This window comes from Zonotrichia leucophrys, chromosome 26 (genome assembly GCF_028769735.1).
Source record: "Zonotrichia leucophrys gambelii isolate GWCS_2022_RI chromosome 26, RI_Zleu_2.0, whole genome shotgun sequence".
Lineage (NCBI taxonomy): Eukaryota > Metazoa > Chordata > Aves > Passeriformes > Passerellidae > Zonotrichia > Zonotrichia leucophrys.
In genome coordinates, this window is record NC_088195.1 from 1417783 (window position 1) to 1445552 (window position 27770).

At 55.5% G+C, this 27770-nt stretch overlaps 3 protein-coding genes across 6 annotated transcripts; all 3 read right to left on the minus strand.

Moving 5' to 3' along the window:
* FANCE (FA complementation group E) lies at positions 1 to 6679 on the minus strand. Of its 2 annotated transcripts, XM_064733187.1 has the most exons (12): positions 6630 to 6679; positions 5651 to 5899; positions 4542 to 5151; positions 4415 to 4459; positions 4071 to 4130; positions 3664 to 3807; positions 3461 to 3584; positions 2886 to 2961; positions 2691 to 2757; positions 2469 to 2594; positions 2268 to 2362; positions 1 to 2115 (listed from the first exon to the last, which is right to left on the minus strand). In XM_064733187.1, the coding sequence occupies exons 2-12, from the start codon at positions 5872 to 5874 to the stop codon at positions 2112 to 2114; spliced, it is 1575 nt and encodes a 524-aa protein (XP_064589257.1). In that variant the 5' UTR covers positions 5875 to 5899; positions 6630 to 6679; the 3' UTR covers positions 1 to 2111. The 2 variants fall into 2 exon arrangements, with proteins under 2 accessions (XP_064589257.1, XP_064589258.1); XM_064733188.1 differs by lacking the exon at positions 1 to 2115 and having other exon boundaries at positions 2264 to 2362.
* A 174-nt stretch (positions 6680 to 6853) lies between these two features.
* LOC135458032 (E3 ubiquitin-protein ligase makorin-1-like) lies at positions 6854 to 9724 on the minus strand. The gene is made up of 8 exons (XM_064732925.1): positions 9541 to 9724; positions 8991 to 9110; positions 8608 to 8894; positions 8299 to 8390; positions 7987 to 8207; positions 7662 to 7772; positions 7448 to 7571; positions 6854 to 7374 (listed from the first exon to the last, which is right to left on the minus strand). Exons 1-8 carry the CDS (start codon positions 9609 to 9611, stop codon positions 7219 to 7221), a joined length of 1182 nt encoding a protein of 393 aa, XP_064588995.1. The 5' UTR covers positions 9612 to 9724; the 3' UTR covers positions 6854 to 7218.
* A 785-nt stretch (positions 9725 to 10509) lies between these two features.
* On the minus strand, positions 10510 to 27472 carry PPARD (peroxisome proliferator activated receptor delta). 3 transcript variants are annotated; one of them, XM_064732924.1, is made up of 8 exons: positions 27421 to 27472; positions 24737 to 24823; positions 16075 to 16189; positions 15277 to 15428; positions 14493 to 14631; positions 13725 to 13927; positions 12955 to 13405; positions 10510 to 12577 (listed from the first exon to the last, which is right to left on the minus strand). In XM_064732924.1, exons 3-8 carry the CDS (start codon positions 16142 to 16144, stop codon positions 12330 to 12332), a joined length of 1263 nt encoding a protein of 420 aa, XP_064588994.1. In that variant the 5' UTR covers positions 16145 to 16189; positions 24737 to 24823; positions 27421 to 27472; the 3' UTR covers positions 10510 to 12329. The 3 variants fall into 3 exon arrangements, with proteins under 3 accessions (XP_064588994.1, XP_064588992.1, XP_064588993.1); XM_064732922.1 differs by having other exon boundaries at positions 10511 to 12577; positions 16075 to 16303; XM_064732923.1 differs by lacking the exon at positions 24737 to 24823 and having other exon boundaries at positions 10511 to 12577; positions 16075 to 16303; positions 27421 to 27471.
* Between the last annotated feature and the right edge of the window lie 298 nt (positions 27473 to 27770).

Sequence of the window (27770 nt, forward strand, 5' to 3'; positions counted from 1 at the left end):
GCACTTTTCGTCTTTTCCTTTATTTTGTTTTTTACCTATTTTTTCTTCTTTTTTATTAATTTTATATTATTTTTAGTGTAGTTTTTAATTTTTCTATTTTTAAAACTTTTTATTATATTTTATTTGGTGGTGCCCAGACCAGCTCAAGCTGGTCATTGTGGTGTTGTTTGACCATCCCCAGGACAAGGGAAGAGATGAGAATCTTGACTCCACCTTTCAGAAGGCTCATTTAATATTTTATGTATTAGAACTATATTAAAAGAGCAAGGAGACATCAGAAAGCTGGAAAGGAATGAATAATAAAAACCTGGGACTGCTCACAGCCCCTACATGGGGGCTGCATGATTGGTCATCAAGTAGAAGCAATGCACAGGAGACCAATCCAAGATGCCCCGGTTGCTAAACCATCTCCAGCCAGCAGATCGTTATTGGTTCCATTTCTGTTCTGAGGCTTCTCAGAAGAAAAATCCCAGCAAAAGGATTTTCATCAAACACGTCAGTGCCAGGTGATGGCACAGGCAGCGTCAGCTGACTGAGGTCACTGTGTCATCCCTGCCAGCCCAGGGGTCACAGCAAGCAGAGAGTTCACCCTGTTGTCACCCTGTAATACAGAGCAACACAGAGCTTTTGGTTGGTTTGTCACTAGGCAAAGGCAAAACCAGGGCCAGGAAGGCTCTTGCCACAAGGCAGGGGTCACCTCCATGTGACCAACAGCCACAGCCAGGCAGAGCACTGGGGACAGTGACACCGAGGCCACTTGGGAGAAGCTCTGCAGGGAAACTGCAAAGATCAGAGCCTGCTGCCTAATAAAGCCAGAAGAGCAGGCTCAGACCTTTGATGATCATGGCACAATTTCTATTTATGTCGTGTTTTGGGCAGCCCTACAATAGCTTCACTTTACTCAGCCACTAACTCAGTGGAATGCAAACACATCAACAATCCGGCTCCCTGGAGGTTTCCATCCTCCGGCTAATGCGGATTTTGAAGCCTCATCAGTCCACTGCAACCTAAAATAGCTTAAGAGATTCTTATGTAAAAAAACCTGGCTCTCAGCCTTAAGAGTGTCACCTAATGCTTCAGAGTTTCCTTCCTCTGGCTGGGATCTGAACATTATTGAGCAAACCTGGAGCAGTCACAAGTCACACATGCACGTTCTAATTCACCTTCTCCCTTTGGAGATGTTTATGGATTTTTAAATAGCTCCTGAAATATGCAATGCTTCAAAACCTCCACTGAAACCTCAGCTCTAGCTGTCTGAGTTCTCTGTCCCAACCTTTTCTTCCCAGTTCTCAGACCAGGAGGTGCCTGGATGAGGTTTCCAGTAGGTACTTTCAAGAATACAGGATAGAACTTGGAGCAGTCATGCACTATTAGGGCCATGAGCAGTGTCATCCTCACCAGAAATGAGTCATACACAGCAGGGCCCCTCACAGGCCAGGCAAACAGGAAAAAAAGGTGGGTTTAAAGCAGAACATTCAAATTTCCCAGCTAAATTCAGCTGGAATTCAGTTAAATGCTGCTCTCCTGCACCCAGAGATCTGTAAATCCCAGCAGATCAGATACACAAAGCAGCAGCCCAGCCTGCACCGCTTGGCTATGGGGAGGAACGTGGACGTGGCACAGTTTTTGCACCTTGGAATGAGCTGAGGTAAAATCAAGATAGTGGAGTAACTCCAGAATTATCAACTTCATACAGCCTCAAATCAATGTCTCTCCTGGCCCAGTGATGGGTTTTGGGCAGTAAGAAGTCAGGAGCTGGAAGCTCTCCATGGGCTGTGTCCTGCCCCCATCACAGGGGGGCCAGGTCACCTTGTAGAGTGTGGCAGGAGAACACACAGAGAAACACCTGGAAACACATGGGTTGCTCATGGGAACACATGGATTGTTCAACCAAGACCCCTCTGAGCCCCAGGAGTGAGGGGGGCTGGGATGGCACTGCCCAGCAGGAGCCCCCTCAGACCAGGTGCTGCCAGGAGGCCCTGGGCACTCCGTGGGGAGCAGACCCCACTCACAGGGTCCCACCTGAGCAGGGAGGACCCAGTGAGGGTGGCTGTGGCTGCTGCTGCATCCTCTGCGCGAGGAAGCTGCCCCCTCACGATTCCTTTGGGTGGTCACCTGAGGAAAGACAAAAATCAAGAAGAGGAAATCCACTGCCATCCCCAGCTCTGCACAGCTCTGGCATGGCAGGGGTGGCACCTTCTGCTTGCCCACCCTGGGGCAGCCCAGGGTGCAGAGGCTGCCGTGACAGGGACCTGTCCCCAGCTCACCTGGCCCCTTCCAGCACAGCCTGCAGGGATTTCTTCAGCATCGCAGTGCTCCGGTCCAGGACAGCAGCCAGGCTGCTCCTGTGAGCTGGGCTCACCTGGGGTGGGGGCAGCACCAGCTCAGGGCCCTGCCCTGCCAGGAGCCCACCTGGGAGCTCTGGGCTGGGCCCCAGGAGCTGCAGGAACAGCCCTGGCTGGGCTCACCTGGCTCTGGTACACCGTGAGCACGGCTGTCACCAGCCTGGCGAAGTTCAGGGACGTGGCAAAGGCTGGAGCCTGCTGGCACAGAGTCAGGACCAGCAGATCCAGGAGCTCAGGGGGCAGCATCTCCTGGAAAAGGCCCAGGGGCAGATATGGGGAGTGGGTCCTTGCTCCAGCACTGCTGGAGTCACCAAGGACACCCGTGGGACAAGGTGGGCTCCTCACCTGCCGCCCCAGCACAGCCTGCAGCACTGGCAGGAGCTTCTCTGACAAAGGCACCTCCAGGACTTGGCTGCAAGGACAGTGAAGAGGAAAGGTGCTGCTCTGTGGCCTTGCTGGTGCCTCCAGATGGCTGGAGCCATCCAGGCAGGCTGGAGAGTGAGGCCAAAGCAGAGCTGCCAGCCCTGTGACACCCCTCACCTCAGCACCAGCTGCACAGAGTGGGGCTCCAGGCACTCCTCCACCAGCTCACACAACAGCTTGGTCTGCTCAGCACCTGCAAAGCAGCAGGGGAGAGCCTCCAGAGGCTGCCAAATCCATGGGGATGTGCCTGGCCCTTCCTGGCATCTCCTCACAGGGAGTATGTGCCAGACAGGACAGACAGAAACCATGCTGTGCCCCCTCCTACAGCTGAGGATAATCCTGCTTCCCTTGCCCAGCTGCAGGAATGGTTTGAACAGTTCCAGTCTCTGGGAAAAGGGGACACTGTGGCAGGGGATCACCCTCTCCTCACAGCAGCACAGGGGCAGCTCTGCCCTGAGCATTAGGAGCTGCCAGGAGCCCTCCAATCACGGAGGGATGGGAACTGTCCTTTGGGGAAAAAATAAGCCAGAAGCCAGCCTAGCCAGCCCTCCCCTCCATCTGTAAACCCATCTCCCATCCCAACCCCCAAGTGTTCACCTGCCCAGAAAAAAACCAACCCCAGGCGTCCATGGTTCCTGACATGAGACAAATGCCACCCCCAAACAGCCACAGCTCCCAGCAGCCCTGCACACCTTCCCCTGGCCCCTGCAGCACTGCAGCCACCAGCACACGGCACAGGGCATGGGAATACTTGGAGCAAAACGACATCAGGGCAGCCATGAGGTGTCGGGAAGGCGGCTGGGTGAGGGCCAGGACCTGGGGACACAAAAGGCAGGAGGTGGGGACAGCACAGAGGGGAACGGGGAGCAGGAATCTCCGCTGCCATGGCACGTACCCGCCTGAGGAAGAGCTGCTGGGCCAGGATGGCTGCGCTGGTGTGGCTGAGGGCAGGGCTCAGAGGCAGCAGCCAGCTGCAGAAACGCACCAGGGAGGGCTCGGGGCACGTGGAGAGCTGCAGGAAGGAGCACAGCCCCTCGAGCTGGGGTGGCACAGGGGCATTAGGGGCATAAGGAGGAGCACAGCCCCTTGAGCTGGGGTGGCACAGGGGCATTAGGAGGAGCACAGCCCCTTGAGCTGGGGTGGCACAGGGGCATTAGGAGGAGCACAGCCCCTCGAGCTGGGGTGGCACAGGGGCATTAGGGGCATTAGGAGGAGCACAGCCCCTTGAGCTGGGGTGGCACAGGGGCATTAGGGACAGCTGCAGGACCCCACAGCAGCTGCAGCAGGGGTGCTGGGGCTCACCTGGCTGGGGGTGCAGGTGTTCAGGATGCTCAGCTTGGAAGGGGGGTGCAGCTCAGAGTGCTGGAGAGAAACACTGTCCTGAGTGAAGCACCAAACAAACCAAAATAGAAAATACAGCTCCAGGACTTCTCCCTTCCCCTGTGTCTGTCAGCACTGAGCCCACAGGCAGCCCCTCACACCTGCAGGGTGCAGGCAGGTGTTGGTATCCCAAGCCCAGAGGAGCTGCCAACAGGGCTTTTTATCCCCATCTGTGAAATCCAGCTCCTTCTCCACCCCTCCTGAGGCCCTGGCACCAGCCTGTTCAGAGCAGCAGCTCCAAGAGAGGGACAGAAGCAACCACTTACACTGGACTCCTGCAGCAGCAGCATCTTCAGCCCCTGTCCGTGCACCTGAGGGAAATGAGATGAAGGAATGGGAATCAGGCAGTAAAGGCTCCCTGGCTGGCAGGGGACAGCAAACCCCACTCAGTACCTGGACAAAGGACTGGACCTCTGCTGCCAGCTCTGTCTGGGAAATCCTCCTGGGCTCCCCAGCTGCATCCTGCTGGGAGCTGTCCTGAGCAGCTTTCTCTGTGCCCTGAGCAGATGCATCCCCTGAAGGCTCCTCAGGCACCTCCTCTTCCATCTCTGCCACATCTCCACATTCCTGGGGCTCAAATGCCACCTCCTCCAGCAACCTCTTCCCCCCTCTCTCACTGTCCACCTCCAGGCTCTCCTCTGACACTTCCTTACGCTCCCCACCTTGAGGCACAGAGTCAGGGGCACCAGCCTGCTTGCTGAAGCACCAGCTCAATTTTCCTTGTCTCTCTGGTTTCTTCTGGGCAATTTTCTGGCACAGGCCCTTGAGCTGCTGCTGGCACCCAGCAGACAGGACAGTGGGATGTGGGGAGCTCTCCTGTGCACTTGGTCCCTGCTGGAGCAGATCCCCCAGTGCCTGCACCCAGGGATCCACACGGGAATCCTTCTCCAAGGCCTGGAGCAGCTGGTGAAGGCAGTCCCGTGGCACTGCATCCTGCACCACCAGGAGCAGGGAGAAGAGGTTTCTCTGGCACAGAACGGGCAGCAGCAGCAGCCGTGGCTTGCTGGAAAAGGAGAGGTGAGAGTGGTCAGAGCAAATCCCCTGTCCTGAACCCAACCCACCCCGTGGAGCAGAGTCCCACAGCACCAGGGAGCAAGGGAAGGCACCTGATGCTTTTGCAGACACAAGCTGGGACACCAGTGGGTCACTGCTATGATCCCAGCTTCATGTATGGGCCAGTGCACCAGGGAAAGTGGATTTTTATGAAGATTGAGGGCCACGGGTTGTTTCTGTGGATTTTTATGAAGACTGAGGGCCATAGGTTGTTTCTGTGGATTTTTATGAAGATTGAGGGCCATGGGTTGTTTCTGTATGCAGATATGAGGATGATGAGAATGGATAGGGCGAATGATCCTAAGCAGGCTTTGATTAGGCTGGAACAGAGGGGCAGTGGCAGTTTGGGTTGCTATTAGTTGTAGGTTGTGCACCTGACACCCAAAATTGTGCACCCCACACCCAAAACTCCCGCCAAACACCGAAGTTTAGAAATGTATCCAACTCACACGGCCAGGGCATCCTCTGGCCCCTCCAGCGAGGGCTCCTCGGCGCACAGGGCCGCGGTGAGAGCCGGCCAGGGGAACGGCAGCCCCGCTCCGTGCCGGGGCCCGCCCCGCTGCAGCGCCCGCAGCGCGGCCATGGCCCCTCCGGGGCCGGAGCACAGCGAGAGCAGCAGGAGGCGGCACGGCCGGGGACAGAGCTGCAGCCAGGGCGGGCACCGCGGCTCCATCGCTGCGGCCGGGGCTGCACAGCGCCTGCGGGACACGGGGACACCGGGCGCGGTCACACACACGGGGGACAGCCGGACAATGGACACAGCCGGACACGGGGGACAAACAAAGGGCACAGCCACACACGGGTCACACCTCCTCCCAGAAGGCACCCCCACCCCATTAATCCCCGCCCTTATCCTAATGGAAACAATGAGGCTCATAATTCGCCCATTAGCACTGGGTGTGCGCCCAACAGCCAAGCTCACAGCACAACAACCTCCTCACCCAGCTCATCTCTACAGCTCCTACAGCCTGGTTCTCCACAATATCAGCAGTCTCACTCTTACTAACTATTCTAGAAGTAGCGGTAGCGATAATCCAGGCCTGTGTTTTCGTACTCCTACTGAGCCTATACCTAGAAGAAAACATCTAACCCCAATGGCACACCAAGCACTTTCTTATCACATGGCTGACCCTAGCTTGACCGGACACGGCTCCCACTCGGGAGGCACGGGACGATCAGGACGTGCCTGTCCATGCTCGGCGCCCACCCCGGCATCAGCTTGGGCAGCTGCCTCTACCTCTCCCCAGCCGAGGATGCGGGAGAGCACCGGGAGTGCCCTCCGTGCCCTCCATCACCCCTTGGCGGGCAACCCCGCACCCCCGGCCCAACGCCGATTGCTCCCGGGGCCGCTGCCGGTGCGGCTCCCCCGGCCCCGAGCACCGCCCCGGTCAGTGCCGAGCACACCCGGCGCTGTCCCCGCACACTCACTCAGAGCCGTCCCCGCCGCCGCTCCCCCGTTCCCGCCGCGCTCCGCCCGCTGTCCCCGCCCCCAAGGCGCCGCTTCCGGCCCCGCCCCGGGAAACGCAACCGGACCGCGCGCAAACGAGCTCATGATGCAAATATCCCTGAAATTCCAACCCAAACACCGCCTTCCCCCCCACCTCCCCCGAGGGTGAATCCCGCAGCCCACAGATCGGAGGCACCCGGAAACGTAGCATTACACAGCCCGTTTTATTTCGCTATTCCCGGATTTGGCTAAAAAGAGTTTAAAACAGTGCCCCCGCCTGCTGCCCTGTCCCCCCCGTGGATGTCAGACCCCCCCGCTGCCTGCCAGCACCCAGCCCACCCCACCCGTGGGGCAGAGTGGGCACCAACCAGGGCAAGGGCAGGGGGGGCTGTGCCCTGAGTGTCCCCCGGTGCACCCATCAATGCCAGACAGACTCCTCCCCATCCCACCCCATCCCTGCAGCACCCCCGCGGCTGGAGCCACCCCAAAACAATGGCAGGACAGCTGGAGCCACCCCAAAACAATGGCAGGAGTCAAAGCAGCCCCCAGGCCCGGCGTGGTCCCCACGGCTCAGTCGGAATCGCTGAAGTCGATGAGAAGCATCTCGTGGCCATAAATTGAGTGGGGAAATTCTGGCTCCAGCATGGCCAGGGTGAGAGCCCACTCGAGCGTGCAGAGCTCCTCATCCTCCTCGTCAGAGCTCTCCGAGGAAGAAGGGAGGAACACCTGCAGGAAGGGAGGGAGGATGAGGCACAGCCCCAGTGCCCAGCCCAGCCCCGGGATGTGCCACCCCACCTACCGCGGGCATCCTCAGCTGGCGCTGCCTGTGCCGCCGCAGCCAGCCGGCAGGCAGCTCGTGCAGGTAGATGCACTCTGATCTGAAAGGGCAGTAGCCACGCAGGAAGAACTTGCACCTGATTTTCCTGTGGGATGCCAAGCATCGTTGTGAGTGTAGCTCCCAGAGCAGCACGGAGCCCACAGCCCTGCCACCCGCAGCGGTGCCACGCACTCACCCTGTCCGTGCCTTGAAGGCGCTGATGAGCTTCTCCTTCTCAGCCACATCTGAGATCCAGTATTTGTGGGGGATGTAGTAGTTGGAAGGGATCCGGCACTCTGGGCAGGCCCTGGATGAGGGTGATGGGTGCAGTTGGGTGTCCCAAGAAGGGAGCATGGGCTCAGCACCCACCCTGGCCTCACCCAGCACCCCCATACCCATCACCACTCAGAAGCGCCTGTTCCCAAAGCACTCCCAAAGCCACATCACTGGAACCAAGGAAGAATTTCAGGGCACAGAACGGGGAACAGTGACCACCCTGCCAGGTCCCCAAGGCCACTCACTTTATGACAGTGCTCTGGAAGGCGCGGCTGCGGCGCCACCTGCGGATGCAGCCCAGGCAGTAGGCGTGGCTGCAGTTGGGGAGGATCCCGAAGAGCCGCTGCTCGGGCAGCGCCTTCTCGTACACCCTGTCCATGCAGATGCCGCACACCACAGCCTCACTGCGGGCTCTCAGCGCTGCCGTGGTGACCGGGGCTGCCGCAGCACCTGGCTCTGCAGGGACCTGCAAGCAGAGCAGCACAGCGTGGAACCCCCTGGCTCTGTCACTGCCCTGGCCTCGGCCAGCACCCGGCCACAGGAGACCCCAAACCCACCTTTACAGGGTCAGTCTGTATCGCTGTGTCCAAAACTGCCTTTTTGGGGCCAGAGGAGTCTGGCTCCAGTGCTGGCCCTTGTGGCTGGAAGCCTGCAGGAGGAGAGCTCTTAGAGGGGAAAAGCTCAGCGAGCTGGGTGGGCTCCTCAGAGTGCAGCTTCAGCAGTGACAGGTGACAGTCCTGACACTGCAGAGCTCTCCACAGCCCAGCCTGGCCCAGGCTTGGTCATAGGCAGAAACATGCACAGGCTACTTCACCATGAGCACCCCAATCTCACCCCACTGGTCCCCTGGGCAGCCTAGCACCTACCTGAGGCACCCCGAGCTTTTGTGGGGACAAGTTCTCCACTGATGGCCCCACGGGGGATGTTACCAACTGCTGGAATATTCTTCTTGTCTTTCTCTTCCACTTTTACCTCCACTTTGGGGAGCTTGAAGGCCACACATGTCGTGCTGCAGGCCGTGGTACACTGGGCTCCCCTGTGGTCGTGGTCCGTGGCTGTGGGCTCAGTGCCAGGCTCCTGGCCGCAGTGGCAGTGAGGCATCAGACCGTATTGGGCCCATACTGGTACTGACTCTTCCTGGATGTGCTGGTAGCTGGAGGAGCCCAGGGACAGACAGAGGGTCCCATCAGTTCAGCATGGCTCCTCCAGGCTCCCAGCCCACCCTCATGGCACCGCAGCCCTTCCTTACCTGCACAGCTCTCCATAAAGGCAGAACCCGCGCTGGAAGTACTTGCAGACCCGGGTTGATTCTCGGTCGTGTGAGAAGCGGCAGCTCTGGCCCCACCGGCAGAATCCGCGGGCAAAATTCCTGTTGGCCAGGGGAGGAGTGTGGATGGGCTCAGACCCTGCTCCAGCCCTGCCCTAGAGGCCCCCCGGTACCAGCTTTGTTTGAGGGGGCCATATTTTGGAAGCCCCCTCCCCCCGGCTGGTGTCTGGGAGCCCTCGCCAAGGGCAGAGCCAGGGGTCCTCCCACCCCCATCCAGCCCAATCTCCTGCTAATTACGGATCAACCCAGGACAGGGGGCTCTCCTGGGGGCTGGGGCAGGGAGAAGGGGGGAGCCCCTGGTTTGGGGACATGGCTGGAGAGCTGCCGCCCACCCCCAGCTCCGGAGGGGATGGGGAAATGGGGAGGGGGATCAAGGCCATCCCAACCCGCCCCCTACCCCCACAGCGAGGGCCCATCTCCAGCCTGTCTCCCCCAAACGCTGCTCCCAGGCACCCCATCCTCAAGCCCTTACCTGCACGGGGGTCTCAGAGAGCTTGCCTCGGTCCTCAGCGGCCCAGATGCCATCGTGGAGCCCACCTCCATCTCTCCCCAGCAGTGATGGGGGCTGGGCCCCCTCCCAGCGCTATTTATGGGTCCGGCTGGGATCGTTCTCCCCCAATAGCCGGGCACACGTGTTTGGGGCGGAGGACATGCCCGGGCTAGTTGATAGCAGCCACTGCCGAGCGCTGTTTACACTCATTCAAGGACTCTGCAGCGAGGAGCCTGCAGGGGGGCACCACTCTAGCCTGCAGCACGAAATTCCGTGTATTCTAATCCTTTTAGCATTACAATTCCCCTTCCTTTTCAGTCCTGTCTTTAACTCAGCCTGTGGATTTCACTTCTTTCTCAGCTCTCTCCCCATCACACTGGGAAGGGCTGGATAAGGTAATGCTGCCTGTTGGGGTAACCACACAGGGAGGGTCCCCGACCAGGGCCCCTGGGACCCCTGCCCAGCAGCACCGCGGCCCCAAGTGCCCCCAGCTGCATGGGAGAGGGGGGGAGCAGTGGAACAGCTTCCCCCAGAGCACTCAAGCGGGGCACAGGGGAGTCTGGGGGGTCTCCAGCTCCTCCAGGCAAATTCTCAGGTGTTTTATCATATCCAAGGACACCCCGGAGCTCATTGTTCCCCTCCTCGCGGTGTTTTCAGCTCATTTCCACCCCCAGCATTTGGGGCACAAACCTCCAGCTGAGGCTGGGATCCTGCTCACGAGTGGCTCTTTCTGCTGCTTTAGGTTTGCAGGCAAGAAAACCGCAGCAGGTATGAGATCTGGGAATTACAGAGCTCCAGGAATCACAGCAAATCCCTGGAAATCACAGCAAATCCCATCACCTCTGCTGGAAATTCTCCCACGGACAGCTGCACCCAGGTGCTGAGAGAAAGCCCAAAAAGACAGGCTGGATGCTAAAAGGTTCTTAAATATTTAGTTCAGATTTATTTAAAGTCAAGTCAGTTTGTGGACACTATTTATATTATTAAAAACACTTGGAGGTTTGTACTTCTAGCAAAAATATACATTTCAGTTTGAGGGTTGTTATACTGTCGAGGAAGGAAGAGCAAAAAGTTTCCCAGGCGATGGGCACGAGTCCTGCATTGCGGGGTGGGGACAGCACCGGGATTTTGGGAGGGACAAATCCCCGGGCTCCAACCAGCACATGCACGTCCCCAGTGCCTTCCCCCAGAGGGCTTCAAAGTGCTTCACAAACGGTGATTCCCAACACCCCTGCGAGGTAGGGAGGGGAGGGCGGGCAGGGAAACTGAGGCACGGCGAACTGAGGAGTGTGGCAGCAGGGGGAGGTTTGGGACCGGCCAGCCCTGTGATGGGGAGGGAAAGCCCAGTGCTCTTCCCCTTTGGGTTTTAAAAGGAATTATTGCACCAGGGAAATCTGCTACCCTGAAGAGGAGGAAAGTAAAATAAAACCGAATAATTTGCTCCCACAACCCCTCCTAGGGAATATCAGCATTTGAATAAGGCTGCTCAGGACACAGGGGGCCAGGAGCTGCAGACAGGGAAGTGCCACTTTCATTATCCTGGAAGGGAAACTGAGCCCTTGCCAGGTCCATCCTCCCCCTGCCCCAAGCCCAAGGGACACAACCCCACAGCAGGGGCCTGGCCTGGCCCAGGCAGCACCGTGGTGTTTCACTACAGCTGGGAGGAGTTGTGAGGTAAAGTCCCAGAGTGGTGCTGGGATCAGGCAGACCTCCAAGCCTGGAGCTGTTGCCACTCTTGGGAACGGGGGCAGAGGGGGACTGGCAGCTTCCCTGCCACAGCCACGCTCACTGAAGCTCCAGCTCATTGTGAGCATCCCAACCACCCCCTCCCTGGTTATAAATCCTTGGCATTTACAGCTGCAAAGTTCTCTGCAACCAATGCACTAACAGATCCTCGTGCTCCTGCTCTGAGCAGGCAGCATGTGACAGTCCAGGTCTCTATCACAGAGGGGAAACTGAGGCAGGACACCAAACCCTGACCAGCTCAAGGCCTCTGACCCTCCACACACCTTTTTTGTAACTCAGGTCTGTGCAGAGCAGCCTGTGGAAGCCATGGATTCTGTGCCTCTGCTCTGAAGGTGAATTTTAAGGAGTCAAATCCTTTCACTCCTACTTCCCCATCCCAGCCTCTCTCCTACTGAGGTGCCAAGGGAGATGTTCCCTACGGAACGAGGGTGCCAGGAGCAAAGGCTCCCACCCAGCACCCAGGAAGGCAGAGTTCCCACAGCCCCACTGGGAGACAGGAACACACTGCAGAGCACAGGGGGGCTGCAGCTGAGGTCTCCTCTGGGACAGCCCTACCTGTGTTCAAATACTCCAGAGCTTTTCTTTGGGAAAGAGAGAAACATCCTTTCAGACTTCATGGCTCAGGACCACGTCCTTGGAGTGCAAACAAACGAGAATACAGACACCTCTAAGTGCTGCTGTCAGCCCTGCTGGCCCCTGCACCCCCCTGGCCCTCCTAAGGACCAGGGCTCCCCACCCACAGTGACCTCCCTGCCTGAGCCATGTAAACTGGGCAGCCAGAGCTGGGCCACAGGAAGGGGAACAGCAGCTTTGCAGATTTGTTAGTGTGTGTTAATGGAAGCCCTGGCCGAGCAGGAGGCACCTGCAAATCCTGACGGCATCTTGCCCTATGTACCGTACGTCAGGGTCACATAGAAAAGAGTTTCCAGTAGGAGAAATGGAAGACACTGGGAAGGGTTTTCTTTGTTCCTGTACAAAGAGTCCTGATGGGAATCCATGGCTTCATTCTCATAAATAACAGGTCCTTAGTACATGTCCTTGTAGATCTCCTGCAGAAGTGGGTGCAGAGATGTCTCTGTCTCTGTCTTCTTGATCTTCTGCACCAGCTGGGCGTGCTCTGTCACCAGCTGTCGCAGGTCAGCCATCTTCTGCAGCAGCTTGGGGAAGAGGTACTGGGCATCGGGGTGGTTGGACTGCAGGTGGAACTCCAGCGCTCGCAGGATGTTGTCTTGGATCTCCTCCACCTGCTTCACGTTCATCAGGCCAGGGCGGTCTGTGGAGAGGAAGCACGGGAGCTGCAGGGTCATGGTGCAGCCCCTCCAAAGTACACTCTGCTGCTGGGGAAAGGGAGCCAGGGACTGTAACCCACCCACCATGACTCAACCTTGTCAGCCAGAAAAGGGAGAAGTGTGCCCTTGGACAACGTATCCCACAGCAGCCCATGAGAAGGAGATGCCATTTCTGCATTCCTTGCTGTTGGTCCAAGCTTGCCAGGCATCACCTCCACAGAGAAGCTTTTTGGAAGTGTTCAGTTCTTCTCTCATGGCCCGGAGACATCCCTGGCTGGCCTCAAGCCCAGCTGCAGCTCCGCTCCCCTAGCCCCCTCTGAACCACCTCTAAGCAGGGAGAACTCCGAGGGCACCCGCTCACCTCCACACAGGATGATGGCAGCCACAAACAGGGACAGGTCACTGTCGTCCAGCTCCAGCGCGTTGAACTTCACAGCAAACTCAAATTTGGGTTCCATGATCTCGTTGAAGGGCTTGCGCAGGCTGCGCAGGAACTCGCGGGTCACAAAGCCGTTCCCGTTGGCCACCAGCAGCCCGTCCTTGTTCATGATGGAGGCCAGCATGGCAAAGATGGCCTCGTGCACCCCGTACTTGAGCAGAGTCACTTGGTCGTTGAGGTAGAGGCCGACGAAGCTGGGGATGCTCTTGGCGAACTCGGTGAGCTCCCGCACGGTCTCCACCGTGGTGCACTGGCAGCGGTAGAACACGTGCACCCCGATCTCCTTGTAGGGCGGGATGCCGTTCACCAGCTGCTTCCACACCAGCCCCTTCTCTGCCTGCCACAACGTGTCCATGTCATGGATCACAAAAGGCTGCTTGGACAAGAAGCAAGTTAGGAGTCTGCTGCGGGGACTCGAGGTGCCAGCTCTGCTCGGGACTGTCATGTCTGTCTGTCTGTCCCTGTGCTGTGCCCTGCCTCTGGGGCTGAGAGTGCCCAGGTAATCTGCACCCACCCACCACAGCACGAGTGTGCAGAGCAATGGGGTTTTTCCCAGCAAGGGGCAGGACATGCAGAGCCCACCTGGCTGCATGTGGAACAGCTAGGGCAGCAGGGAGATGTGCAGCATCTCCCAGAGAACAGTCCCCCGTGCTGGCCATGGCCAACCCCACCTGCCCTGGGAGGGAACTTACTGGGGTGCTGCTGGCCTTGCCGGTCAGGATACCTCTTGCCTTCTTTTTGGTCATGTTGAAATTCTTCAGGTAGGCGTTGTAGATGTGCTTGGAGAAAGCTTTCAGGTCAGCCACCTGTGGGTTCTGGCAGCCGATCTCACTCGCTGTCAGCCCTGCCACCAGCTTCCTCTTCTCTGCCTCTGGCATGCGCCCAAAGCGGATTGCTGGGGGCAAAACTGGGGGTCAGGACAGCAGGGGCACCCCAGGAGATGCATCCAGAGGGGCAGCAGCTTGTTCTGCCACTGCAGACAGACAGGTCTGCTGGAGAACACCTGCAGCTACACAACACAATGCTTCTCCAGGCTGCAGTCCTCCAGCACTAACACCTGCATGAAACAGCCACTGCTGCTTCCTCACACCAGTCTCCCATCCCATTCCTCTGGCTCTTGCTCAAACCCTGCTTCCCACATATACACCTCTGCCTGTCTGGGTCTGAGATTCTTACACCTGAAGTGTAAAAGTCTCAGCACAGAAAATCAATTTGTGTGTCCAGTTCCCTTGGTGCCTGTCCATAAGGGACAGCCACGTGCCAGCAGCTACACTGCATGGGGGGAATGAACAGCCCCTTCTCATACAGAAAAAGGGGAAGAGGAGTCAAATGCTTGAAGCACTGGGTTTGAGTGATACCCTAGCGAGAAGAGCCACGGGCTAAAGCACAGCAGGCCATGGGCATCCTTCACAGCAGGGCAGCTGGCCCTGTGTCACCCAGCTGGCAGCAGTGACACTCACCATTGTGTGACATGCCCAGTGAGAGGCATTTCTGAAAGCGGCAGTACTGGCACTTGTTTCTGTTCTTCTTCTGAATCTTGCAGCTCCTCTCACACTTCTCGTACTCCAGCTTCATGCGGATCGTCCGGCGGAAGAAACCCTGGAGGCAGGGAGGGAGCAGGGGGACATGGAGTCTGGGGCCAGGCTGGTTTGTTATCCCCAGGAGCTACAGGGAAGTTCAGGAGGGGGAGCCCTGGGTCTCTCTGGGGGTCTATCCCAGCTGCAGAGGAAGAGCTGTGGGGGCACCCCATGCCTGGTGCTGTGACTGTGCCAGCAGCCCACAGAGAGGGATGGAGGAACCAGCCATGGCCAACCCCAGCCTGCAGGAATGTCTGGCAGGGTCTGGGCTGCTAACGCAACCCTGCTGGATCTGCTGCAGGGGAAAGAATTCCAGAGGAACATCCAAGCTGCAGCCAGTGATCCCAGGGAGATAAATACACAGCTCACTGCTGATCTGCAGCACACAAACTATTTCTAAAAGTAAACTCAGGGTCCCTATGGGGACAGATGGATTTGTCTTACACAACAAAGCATGACAAGGCAAGGTTTGGGCCATACAGGTCTCAGCCCTCTTCCCAGGGCAGCATTTGCTGCCTGCCTATACTTGCCCCATTCTAGACAGGCTGTTTTTTACAATCAATCCCGAATCCCCGTTTTGCTGCAAATCTTGTGTGAGGAGGCAGCCCAGTTGCTGGGACCTAACCCCTGCTTGGTGCAGCTGGACCCAGCTGTCCCTGGGACTCACCTTGCAGCCCTCACAGGCGTGCACGCCGTAGTGGAAGCCCGAGGCTTTGTCCCCACAGACCCTGCACTCCACGTTCAGCGCTCCCAGCGCCGCCTCCTCGCAGCCCATCTGCAGCTGGTCCGACAGCGAGGGAGAGGAGCTCTGTGACAGGTCTGCAAACACACACAGGGACACGTCCTTCCATGTCACAGCTCCTGGTGTGGCCAGCTCCTCCAGCCGTGGGGCTGATTTCCAGCCCTGTCCTGCCTGCCCCTGGTATCACATCTGGAATCTGGCACTGGCTGCAGGCAAATGCCACGAACAGAGCCAAGAATGCCCCAGCAGCTCAGACTCCACATCAATGCTCCTTTCTTCCCTCTGAGACTCATGTCCTGGCAATGAAACCCCAACCAGCAGATTTTATAATCCCCTGTTGGCCAGCTGCTGGCACAGGATATCCCAGCTGGAACATCAAGGGCTCTGGAGGAGCCTTACAATCACTTTGCTCTGAGGACCCCAAAAAGTGTTCAAGGAAGCATTCCCAAGCACCCTGGGAGGCCCCTAGCTCTGAAGCACAATGTTCCCTGCCTGTCCTCTTAATTTCCATTCCAAAACCCATTGCCAATGGACATGCAGTGACCTCAGAGGAAGAAGTAAGCCTCTCCATAACTTGGAGCATTATTTCACAAATAAAATGTGAAATGTTCAGTTCAGCTGAACTCCATTCAGGGACAGATCTGCCCTTGCAGCTGGGCATGCTGCCTGGGGGCTGTGGGCACCTGGATGCTCCACAGGATGAGCTCCTGTGGCTCCACTCACCTGTGTAGCTGCTCGAAGGCAGCGAGCTGTCTGGTCCTCCAGTTGGGTCTGAGGCTCCACTTGCCACCATCACTGCCTCTTCCTCTTCCTCTTCCTTGACCTCAGGTACTTCCTCCTGTAGTTGTTCCATAATTGATCACCCCTCAGTGCCAAGACTGCAATCCCTGTCATAGCTCTGGCATCATCCGCGTCTATCCAAGATGGACCCCACCAGGCTGTTCCTGCTAGCCTGCAGGACATGGAGAGAGGCCACTGAGTGCTGCAGGAGCAGCTCAGCAGCAGGGCAGTGTCACCAACCCACCACTCCTGCTCTGAGCCGGCTCCTTGGCCAGTGAGACATGCAGAGCAGAGCCCATTTAAAGATCCCTCTGCACTGTGGAATAAACAATGTGTAGGACTCAAGGAAGCAAAAGCTCACAGAATTGTTTTTAAAGCCCAGCAGACCACAAACCAGCCCAGATGCCACCCAGGGACTGGAAGTCCCCAGCTTACAAGTGCCATAGCAGAAATGCTGTCCCAGACAATGTTCCCCAGAGCCACCAGTGACCTGGGATGTGATGGTAGCAGCCAGGGCCAGGGTCTGACAGAACCAACACCTCCAGAAGGATCAAAACAGGGCTGGCTTCACCCTCTGTAACAGCCATGGCAGAGCCTGGGTTGGGATCTGCAGCTGATCAGGGCACACTGTGCCCGTGGGTGGAAGATACTGGGGGAGAGGGCTCAGTGCAGCAGCAGGCAGTGGCTAGAAGTCCCTGGCCCATGCAAGCCATCTGCAAGACTGATTGCTTCCTGTCAGCCCTGCACTCACACTCCTTCCCGTCAGTGCTGCCAGTTGCAGCCTTTGTGTTTGTTTTCACTTGGCTCCTCTGCCAAGAGCAGGGCTGAACGTGTTGCTGCTGCTCTGCGCAGCTGCCGGGCCGTGCTCAGCCACGGGCTCCAGCAGTGCAATCCCAACAGCCTCACAATCCAAGCAGTGTCTTAATCCCGGGTTTCCTGTGGGAGGAACGGCCCCATCCTCCCCCACACACTTCCTCTCCTTGTTTGCCTTACTCCATCCCAAAGAGCCCACAAAACCTCCAGCCACCCAAACGGTGCAGCGCCGGTACCGTGGCTATGGCAGAGCAGTTCCCACCTCCCTCCCAACTGTGCCGGATCTGACTTCCTAAACTGACTCCTCCTTGAATAATTAACATCTCAAGCACATCTTATGTAAAGTTCCATCCACTTCCTGAAGAGAGTTATTTTTAAGTGGAGAAATACCCATCAGGAAAGCCACTGAAATCCAGGTTCAACCAAGAGAGCCTCGATTTGCAGACAAAAACTAAACTAATGCAGGATATTGCAGGGGCCTTGTATAAGGGCAGCCCCAAGCTCTGGGATGGTCTGTGCCCCGTGCCCAAGCCCACCTCAGGGCTTGCTGGCCAAGGGCAGCAGTGACTCAGAACTCCCTGGATTTGTTTGCCCTCCCACAGCAGACCCTCACACCTGGCACTTCCAACTTGAGCTGCAGCCAGCTCCTTGGATTGCTGGAAAGACATCAAGGTCAGAGCTCCCTGAAAGAGCAAGGAAGCAGCTCAGGGAGAGAGCAAAACCTGCAGGTGGGAGGCTGAGCACAAACACGTCACAAAGCCAGAACACAAGTCACCCCTGGAGCTCGTGCTGTACCAGAACTTTGATCTCCTGTGGCTGAGGGCGCTTTATTTTTCCCTCCACACTGGAACTCAGACTGCAGGACAGGTGGCTTTGTTTCCAGGTGAGGCACACGAGTGGCACCGTGAGCACACTGTGCTCCTGGCAGCAGGGCAGGCAGGGGCTGCTCCCTCCCCGTGCCTCCAGAGCAGCACTGAGGGACCATTGAAGGGCTGTGTTATCCTTGGCCTCTGCTCACACATCCCACGCAGTGGGACATGGCAGACAGGCAGGAAAACTTATTCACTGGAGATGGAGGGGAATGAACTGCACTGTTTTCAGGGTTATATATAAATGATCACACCAACATCAGGGAAACACTTTTGCCTGGAAGAGCAGTTAGTAGGGTAAGCTTGTGGCAGGAGAAGCTTGTCTACAGTGGAAAATCCATCCTGCAGCAGCTTAATGAGCAGCTCATTAGATTTCCCTTTCCCTGTCATCCAGCACAAGCCCCTTGCTTTAAACCCACTGCAGACAGAGCTCTCTGCTTTGCCCCAGATGTCTGTGCAAGCATCTCATGACTTGCTGTGCCCTTGCCTCAATGCCTGTTCCAAGGAGCTTTGGTAACCCTGGCTGAGCCAGCAGCTTCCTCTGCAGGGAGGGTTTGTTTGCTGGCTCTGGGCTTGGGCTGATGCCTGCTGGCTGCAAACAGCCTGGGCAACAGGTTTGTCTTTCCTAGAAGCTGGCATCTATGCCAAGCTAAACCATCAGTGGGAACAGGGAGAGAGACGTGGCACAACCAGGAGAGGAAAAAACCAGGAGTAGAAGTTAAAAGGAGACAAATCCTCAGTGTGGTTTCCCTGCAAGAAGGCAGAGCTTCTCCAGAGCTGAGCAAGATCCAAGCCTCCAGATCATCAACCAACAGCTTGTGCCCCTGTGGCCTGGCAGCTCCCCTGGCAGCCAATCCTGCTGATTAGCACACAGACCCTGGAGCCAAGCTCAGTTTCCATGCAAAGCACCAAAGAAAGGTCCAAACCTCCCAAGAGTCAAGTCACAGAGCTGATCTGCTCAAAGCAGTTGGTCAATACAACTGTACTGTAAAAGAGGTCATAAAGAATGGTAGAAGGAAACCAATTACTCAAGGGAGTGCTCCTCGCTTGTGTTCATTCCTCTGGACAAGAAAGTTCACCAAATTCACAGCCAAAAGAAACAGAAGGGGTGAGCTGAGAAATCAGCACTGTGATGTGCAGCACATTTTGAATCCACAGTCAAAAACTGACCTGAATCCACAAAGGAGATGTGATTGCTGCTGGTTGACCACCTTTTGGTGACTTCCTCAGGTGGTGTCACTGCTTCCAAGATCTGCTGATCAAGTACAAGTTTCTGTTCCTCCTCCTACACGTCAGCTACTACTAATAAAAGCCAAATAAGAGCTAAGCAGATGCTGCAATACAGGAAAGGTAACTGAGAGTACAAAACAGGCGAGAGGAACGCTGAAAACATGTTTATGTTTGCTCCTGGAAGATCAGCATACCCCCACATTAGCCAATGAGATCTCAGCAGCACTTAGTAGCTGAGTGTTTCCTTCCTTACTCAAAGTCTTGGCCTCAAGGCAGGCAACACACAAAAATAAACTACTACAGCTAGCAAGGAAGAGCCCTCCCACACAGCACTGACCAGGATGGACATTCTGGGACAGATTTTTCTCCTTGAAGCATCTGCTTAGATGCTGCACCATGCCCCAGACCCAGTCCTGTGATTCTCTCTCCAAGGCTGCTCAGTGTGGCCCCCCTGTGCTTCCCCAGGAGTGAGCTGGGCTCACTGAGCACAGGGGGGCTGCCAGAGCTGCCATGACCATTAGCTGCTGCTAATTACTCCAGGACTTGTGACACAGGCTGCAGGAGATTCCCTCAGCTGCCTGCAGCAGCCTGGCTTGCCCAAATGAATCACACATCTATTGCATGTTTGAACTCACCCACTTCCTGGGCACTGAGGGGGGAAATAACCCCAGCTCATTAAAAAGGTTACGAAACTTGCTGGATTCTTCTCTTTTTGTACCATGATTGATGCTGTCCCCAAAACCAGGTCATGACATTTTGCTCCAAAAGGAACTTGCTGCTGGCTTTGTTCAGACTCTGAGAGGTATTGCAGGCACAGAAAAAAGAGCAGACTTTGGGCACTGAACTCTCAGCCATGCACAAAGCAGGGTCTGCCAGGCTGCTCTTCTCCAGGAGCTGCAGCCATCCCTGGCTCCAGCAGCAAGCATGCATGGGACGTGCTCCAAAATCTTGAGATGGCAGAGATGGGAAGACAGAGGAATCATCCCTCAGCAGCTTCCCAGCAGAGGGACTCCCTGCCCTACAGGCTCTGAGGCTGATGGGCAGCAGCAGGGCAGGCAGGGAAGAGCTGCCCAGTTCTTAGCTCTTAATTGAGGTGCTGCTCCATGACCTTCAGCAAATCTGGTCAGGTCCCTACTTCAATTTCTTTAATTATACGAAAAAAAACCCAACGAAAACCAAAACCCACCACAAAGAAACAAACCCAGGATTTAAAACAGTGCTTCCTTCCTGATCATTCCCTGGCTGCATTAGTTCATGGAGACAGCGTGTTTTGGAAGTGCAGAGCAATAGATGAGCACCAAGTGTCATTGTTTATTCCTGCATTACAGATTTTGACACCTGTTTGCAGTCACACTCGCAAGTCTGGCCTGCCCAGCCCCAGATCAGCTCCCTGCACTGCTTGTGACCATCTTCTCCTTGTACATTCCTGTACAAGGCATTCCAGGATGACTTTCAGGAAGTAAACTGGCACATCTCATTCTGCCAACTGCTGACTGGTATTTGTGTTTAGTGGTCAAGTCAGGACAGCCCAAAGTATCTGTGGCCAGGAGGGGCACGTGGGTCTGACCCACTGGAACAAGGACAGCAGCCAGGAAACAAGCAGGTACTGGAAAGGTGACACCACTGGGACTTCTCAGAGCTTGAAATGGCACAGAAGTGCTGCTATTTGAGAAGATCATTAAGTCTGGCAAGGAGAGAGGATCATCTCCCCACAGCCCAGGGCACAGCAGAGGTGGCTGTGAAACTGTGGCAATGCTTTGGGATCACACTGCAAACCTGGCTGTGTGGGATATATTCCCCTTCCCTTTAGCATCCCAAAGGTGAGGAGGTTGGAGGCTCAGAACTCAATGAACCACTGTAGGATGACGTGTTCCCAAACTGCTGAAGTCCTCCTGGCTGCACTCCAAGGCAGTCAGTTTGCTTAGGGACCCCTTGTCCTCCCGAACCTGAGCAGGACACGTGGAAGGATCTGGTTTCAGGAACATCAGTAATTATAGAACAGGGCTGCTGAGGGAGGAGCTCACAGTAACAGCAACACCACTTCCCAAGGCAAACAGTGGGCACAGGGTGCTGCAGACCCAGAGCAGCGCTGAAATGGAACTCCAGGAAAGCGGCGAGTGGAACAAGCTGTGGCTGTGAACGGGAGCACTGCTGGCGGGCAGTGAGGCCAAGCTTGGCAGTGCTGCACACACCAGCACCCAGCTTAGATTTCCCCAAAGTCTCAGGGTCACTGGGACACCAGCAAGTGCCATCCATGCTTTGGAAGGGGCAATCAGCTCCCCAGAAAAGCAATGGGGGCAGAAAAGCAGCAGTGGGCCGATGAGTCACTCAGGATCACACACATGCATGCAGCCTTCTGTCTGGAGCCAAACATCCAGCAGGCCCCTTGGCTTTAGTGCTGTTTCCAGTGCTCCCAGATCCACAAAAATGCCCACAAAACCAACAGCAAGCCTCCTCCTCTTTGCAGCAACAGATTTGAGACCCCATGGATTAACCAGGAAAAAAATAAATCCATCAGCCTGTAAGTTTTGTTATGTTTACATTTGGACTCCCAGAGAAGTGCTACTTGGTTTTGTAGACTTTAGCAAAATACCCTGGGCACCAGCCCCCTGCTCTGCTCCCAGGACACAGCTGACAGAGAGCAATTGTGCCCAGGCACAAGCTGGATGATTCAGCAGGGCCGGGAACATGCGCAGCGAGAGGGATGGAGCACATTGCTGTGTCTGCTGCAGCTCCCCTGCAGCCACAGGGCAGCAAAACAGAGGGGTCCCAGGCTGACTGCACACATCCCCCCAAGAAAACCTCCAGAGAACACCAGAATCGCTTTTCCACACAAACTAGTACAACACCCTCTCAGGGAATGAGATGGGAATGCTGTTTCCTTGCTATTTTTGGCCACATTCACAGAGCAATAGCTGCCTGGACAACAGAGATTCCCCAGCCTTTTCAGCAGGGAAAGGAGCAGCCACCGTGTCAGTGTGATCCTGCCAAGACTCACAGAGTGCTCTGACCATTTGGATTTCTGCCTCAGCCCCCAGAAAACAAAATGCTTGAGCAAAGCATTCGCACCTTTCATAACATCCTCGTGCCTTTGGCACAGTCTTGGGGGTACAGGGTGAGCCACAGAGCTCACAGCCAGCAACAGCTACTGCTTCCTGACACAGCCAGCTGCTGGCAGCTCAGCAGGCTCCTCAAGTTCATGCTCAGCAAGAGCCCTTTTCCAGAGATCCCCATGTCCCTAAGTTCCACAACACAAGTTCTACCCCATGGACATGGTATTTTCAGAGATGTGGGTCTCTGACCATCGGCCCTCGTGGGGTTAACAGCTTTCAAGAGCCAACATCTCTAGCAGAACCCATATAAACAACTTGAAGGTGAAAAGCTGATTTGGACATTTTCAGAAATATCCCAGATGGCAATATGATGAAATCAAGAGTTCCACTGAAAAACACTTGTAACAAGTCAGGCAGGACAGGGATTTGAGTTTAGGTTCCCATCAAAAAGATGAGTGCACAAAGCATTGCTTATTTTGAAGCCATGTCACACAAGCCCTGCCAGGAAAGGCCTGACAAAGCCTGTCCTAATGAGATAGGCATGTGTTTCGCAGTAAAGTCTGTCTTAACAGCCCATCAAAGAAATGCTTCCCTATCTGCTCATCTGCCCTTTCAAATCACCAAAACCATTCCCTGTCTCCAACCCACATATCTGTTAAGGGTTGAACATGCATGTTCTGGTTTTTGCTATTTCAAGTTCCAGTTCCCAGACCAAGACAAGTCAGGAAATGCAGCCTGATGGCACCAGCTTGGATACCAGGGGGGTTACCAGGCTGTGCCCATGCCCCAGCCCCAGAGGTGGGTTCTGGATTCACCCAGCACCAGAACAAACACTTGTGTTGTGCTTTCATCCTGCCACTTCCTCCTCCATGGTCAGGATTCCCCTGCAAACCACAGACTCCCCAAAACTCAAAACTTTGAGCAGAGCCTGTCTGTGAGCTCCCCAGGAAAGCACCCCAACATACACAAGAAATTCAGAGCCCTTTGCAAAGCCAAACAGACCTGGCCAAAACGATCCCAGATGTTCACGAGCTCTTGGCTAAGCCTTGGAGAACACAGACATTTTCCAGACACTATGACTGAAACAGTGAATATTAAAGCATTTCAAGAAGTCATAATGAAACTAAGATACATCTTGAGTTCTGCTCTGAACCCTTCCTGCAGTCAAGCAGGGCTCCAGTGAACGTCATCACAAAACATATTTTGGGGAAGATGCACTTCACAATCTCCTTGACCAAAAGGATTCATACTGGCATCAATCATTCCACTCTAAACCCTGCTTTGGGAAAGCAATTTCCCAGGCATTCTGCCAAGGCAAGCACACTTCAGAATAATTAACAAAAAAATAAAACTAGTTCCACAGAAAAATCTTACTTGTCCTCACTATGGAAATAATTTCTGCTTGTCCAGACTTTCCCAGAGTCTCCAAAATTACTGCAGCAATGCATCCCTGAACAGAGAGACTTCTGGAAAAAGCAGAGATTACTCTGCAGCACCTGATGAGAAGCAGAAATGCAGCCCGACGAATCTGTGGTTATCAGATTGTTCCTGCCCTAAGCAAAAGAGTCAGTACAAACCACAAAACACCTGACATCTAAAATGTCATTGTCAGGGCAAGCCAGGCTGGGCTCTGACAGCAAATAACCTTTCAGGCATAAGCCCTGTAACATCATCTCACCCAATTAAAACATCATTTGTATGTCAGGTTCTGTTGTTCAGAGGAGCCCAAGAGTCTCTTGTTGTGCCAATCCTTCTGTCTCCAAGAACATTTGCAGATTTCCAGTCCATAATTCAATAGCCACAGATGAAATATTCCCCAAAGGGCAACAAGATGTACTGTACAAAAATACATATTTTTCAAAAGGCTTCACGCAAGAAAGACAGAGCCCATCAACGCCAGAAAGCAATTCTGCACAACAATGCTCTTCTGATCAGCAAAGCCTCACGGGGCTCATTAGAAAATCCTCTCCACACACTGTGAAGATCCTTGGAAGTCTGTCTTGAATACCAGAACAGAGATGGCGTAACCATTGCACCAATCTGACACAGAACCCACAACAGCTCAACACCTCAGAGCTGTGTTGAGGCAAACACACACCCACAGCCACAGCAGACAGCCACAGCACCGCTGATTCCAGGAATCCCTCAGAGCTCTGCAGGCAGGACAGTGCCCGCCCATGCCCTGCTGACCACCTCCTCCAAACCCCTGTCCTGCCTCTGCCACGGCCTGCCCAGCTGTGTCCCACACCGACAGCACCAGCACTGGGTTGTGTGTGGGACTGTTGGGTGATCGGTGACCCACGTGCAGCCCCGGATCTCATCTGCCCTCCCTCATCTACAACAGCCAATTTCCATCATAAACATCAGTGAAATAATGAAATGTTATGTCACCATGCTTTGACAGCAAGAGCCAGCTGAGGAGAACAGGATTAGACCACGGTCTTCACAGTGAATTCCTAAAGTAATCCATAAGATCACATTCAGAAACGGAACAAAAATAAGGCACAGAGTTTAAACTTAAAATTAAATTTTAAAAAGTTTAAGATCATGGACAAAGCAAGCTGCTCTTCCCTACCCCAAGTTTTCAGAAACAGTGCTAAGTGCCTGGGTGGGAGGCCTGCATGCAAAGGGAAGGGTTACCTCTGCAGAGCAGCTGTCCCTGTCCGCCTGGCGCCGACAGCCACCGCTGGGTCACCATGTCAGCACGGACACCAGCACTGGAGCAACCTGCAGGAGGACACACAGCGAGTTGCCACGGCTGTGCTGAAGGACAGATATTTATGCTGCTGGGAGCGCTGGGCTGGCTCCAGCAGCAGCTCTGAAATTTAAACACACACTGCCTCTTTTGCACGCTGGAACCCTGGGCCAGGGTGACTGCAGGGAGCCCTGCCACAGGCAGCATCTGTCCCAGACCAGGAGGGACAGCAAACCCTGGGGTGTCCCAGCAGGGACAGCCCCATCCCCTCACCATGGATGTCACCTCTGCCTCAAGTCACCTGCAGCCAGAGCCTGATGACCCTGAGCTCTTATGACAATGCACAAAGTTGATGCTAGGAAAAGGGCTGTGGTGGCCACAAGGCTGCTTGTTTACCCAGCTTGCTTAATCCACCTTCAAGAGGCTGCCAGAAAGTTCCTGCAACTTTAATGAACTTCCTCTTGGGTGGCTGAAACTTAAGGATTCAACAGAGTTCATTCACTCTTCTTGGTTTTCCTGATAACTTTGCCTTGTATGAATTTCAGACTCAAAAGAGAAGGAAGAGACTAATGCTGGAAAAAAAAATGGCTTATGAGGCTTTGAACTAGAGGACTTAGAGGAAATATGTCCTATTTTTAGACAGTTATGCAGACTAACTGGACTAAAACATTAAACAAAGATGTGAACATGATGCTATTTGCACCCACATACCCTCCTTGACATTACCCAGGCTTAGCTGCTCCTCCCACTACAATGAAAAGCCCCATTTTGTATTGCTGCCCTCGACATGGGACAACCTGTAAGGCAGATGAGGACCAGAAACAAACCAGCAACAAAGCAGCAACAAATCAGAAACAAATCAGAAACAAACCAGCATCACCAGCTGCTACCAGGGCAGGCAGCTGGGCAGCAACCTGCGAGTGCTGTGCTGAGAGTGAGCCCCCAGTGCAGCACATCCCTCCAGGACTGACATGGAAGCTGCAGCTGCCCAGGAGAGATGGAAAAAGAACACGAACCCACTGCCTCAAAGGGTGAGGGTGGCCTGAGTGCGGAGGGTGTTCCCTACAGGATCAAGGCACATCCAGAGGAGGGCACAAGTGTGAGATACAAAAATCCGTCCCGAGCCCCTTGCACTGGACATCAATCACATCAGGATTTCCCAATCAGTGATGTCAAAGCCACATCCTCTTGAAGGCAGTGATTGCTCTTGTTTAGAGGTGGGGGCTGAGGACAGCACAGAGTTCTGCCAAGTGTGGATCCAGCACCAGCCTCTGCCTCAGTGGGGCCACAAAATTGCCCTCAGGAGCTTCACTTTCACAGCAGAGTGGGTTCCTCATCCCTTCTCCTCCAGTATGGAAGACAGTTTTTCCTAAACAATCCTCACAAAGTTTCTCTTTAATCTCTCTGACAAAGAACAACACTAAAGCCATTCCAGCCCCACTGGCACATCAGGAGGTGGCTTTCTCCTCCATCAGCAATAAAGCTCATCCCCATTCAGTAACACAGCATTAGCCTTGACACTGTCAAGGAGGGCTGAATCACATGAAGGGAGTGCCAATCACACCCTGAGCTCTCTCTCATTGCAGACCAGAGTGCTCTGCTGCTGCCAGAGATCTGAGAATTAAAACTAAATGCCTGGCTCACCTTGTCCCATTCACTGCTAAATGCCAGGGCATGCCCATCACACTGCACACAAGGCAACACTTGCACCAGCTCAGCAGGGCATGGAGGGAACCTGCCAGCACATCCCACCTGGATGCTTCCTCTGCTGTCCCTGGCTGACACATGGCAAGTCATCAGGAAAACTCCCACCTCAGCCTGCAGCATGTTTGTACAGAAGAGGATACTCTGCTGAAGGCAACGAGGGACTTGCATGGAGAGGGCAGGAGGAAAGGAGAGCAGAGCAGAAACAAGAAACAGGACATGGGCTGCCTCAACCCCACAGGTCAGTTTTAGAGAGCAACACTGCAACCAGCCCTGGGACTCTGATTCATGGGGCAGCCACTGCTCAGACCCCTCTGCAGCACCATGACGGGCATTGCCCAGACCCTACAGCACATCTGACTCCTTCTCACACGCATGTCCTTCATCTGGGATCCCAGGGCAGGGGGGGAGTGGAACGAGCAGAAAGGACGGATAAAGAAAGCACTCTCAGATCCTTCTCCTGGAGCAGCCCCTCACCAGATGCTCTGCTCAAGGTCCATCCTTGCTTCTCCTCCTTCCAGCCCCAAACTCTTGCAGTCCCTGGCACCCTCCACCATCCCATCCTGGCACAGCAGGCAGGCAAAGTCCCCCTAACCCTCCTCCCGTGTGGGCCACGTCCCGTCCTCAGTCCCGCCTGATTTCCCAGGAGCTACAGCCTAAACTCACTGATGCCCCTCACGCCGCACTGTCCACACCCATGTCCCCTTTGCACCGAACCCTGTCCCTCACACCCCCTGCCCCAGCCCTGTCACCACCTCAGCCCCTCACAACCCCTCATCCCCTCACACCCCCTGCCCAAGCCTTGTCACCCCCTTAGCCCCTCACACCCCCAGCCCCAACTCTGTCACCACCTCAGCCCCTCATACCCCCTCAGATCCCCTCATGGCCCCTCACAACCCCTCATACCCCGGTCCCTCACACTCACCTCGCGCGCGGCCCCGCTCGTGCAGCCGCCCCCCTCCCTCCCCGTCACCCCCGGCCCCGCGCGTCACCGCGCACGCCCTGACGCCACCGCACCCCGCGCGCTCCCGCGGCCAATCGCCGCCGCCGCCGCGGGGCCTCGAGCCCGCGTCACCACGGCAACGGCCCCGCCCCCTCCACACCGTTACCGCCCCCTGCTGGGAGCCGCCCGCACTTGCGCCCCGCGGCCGGAGCGTGGCCTCATGGGAAATGTAGGCGCTGCCTGTGACGCAACCTGGGGCGGGGCGTTCAGGGGGCGGGGCGTTCTGAAGGCCGCCCAATATGGCGGCGGCGCCGGCTGGGGGCAGTTGGCTC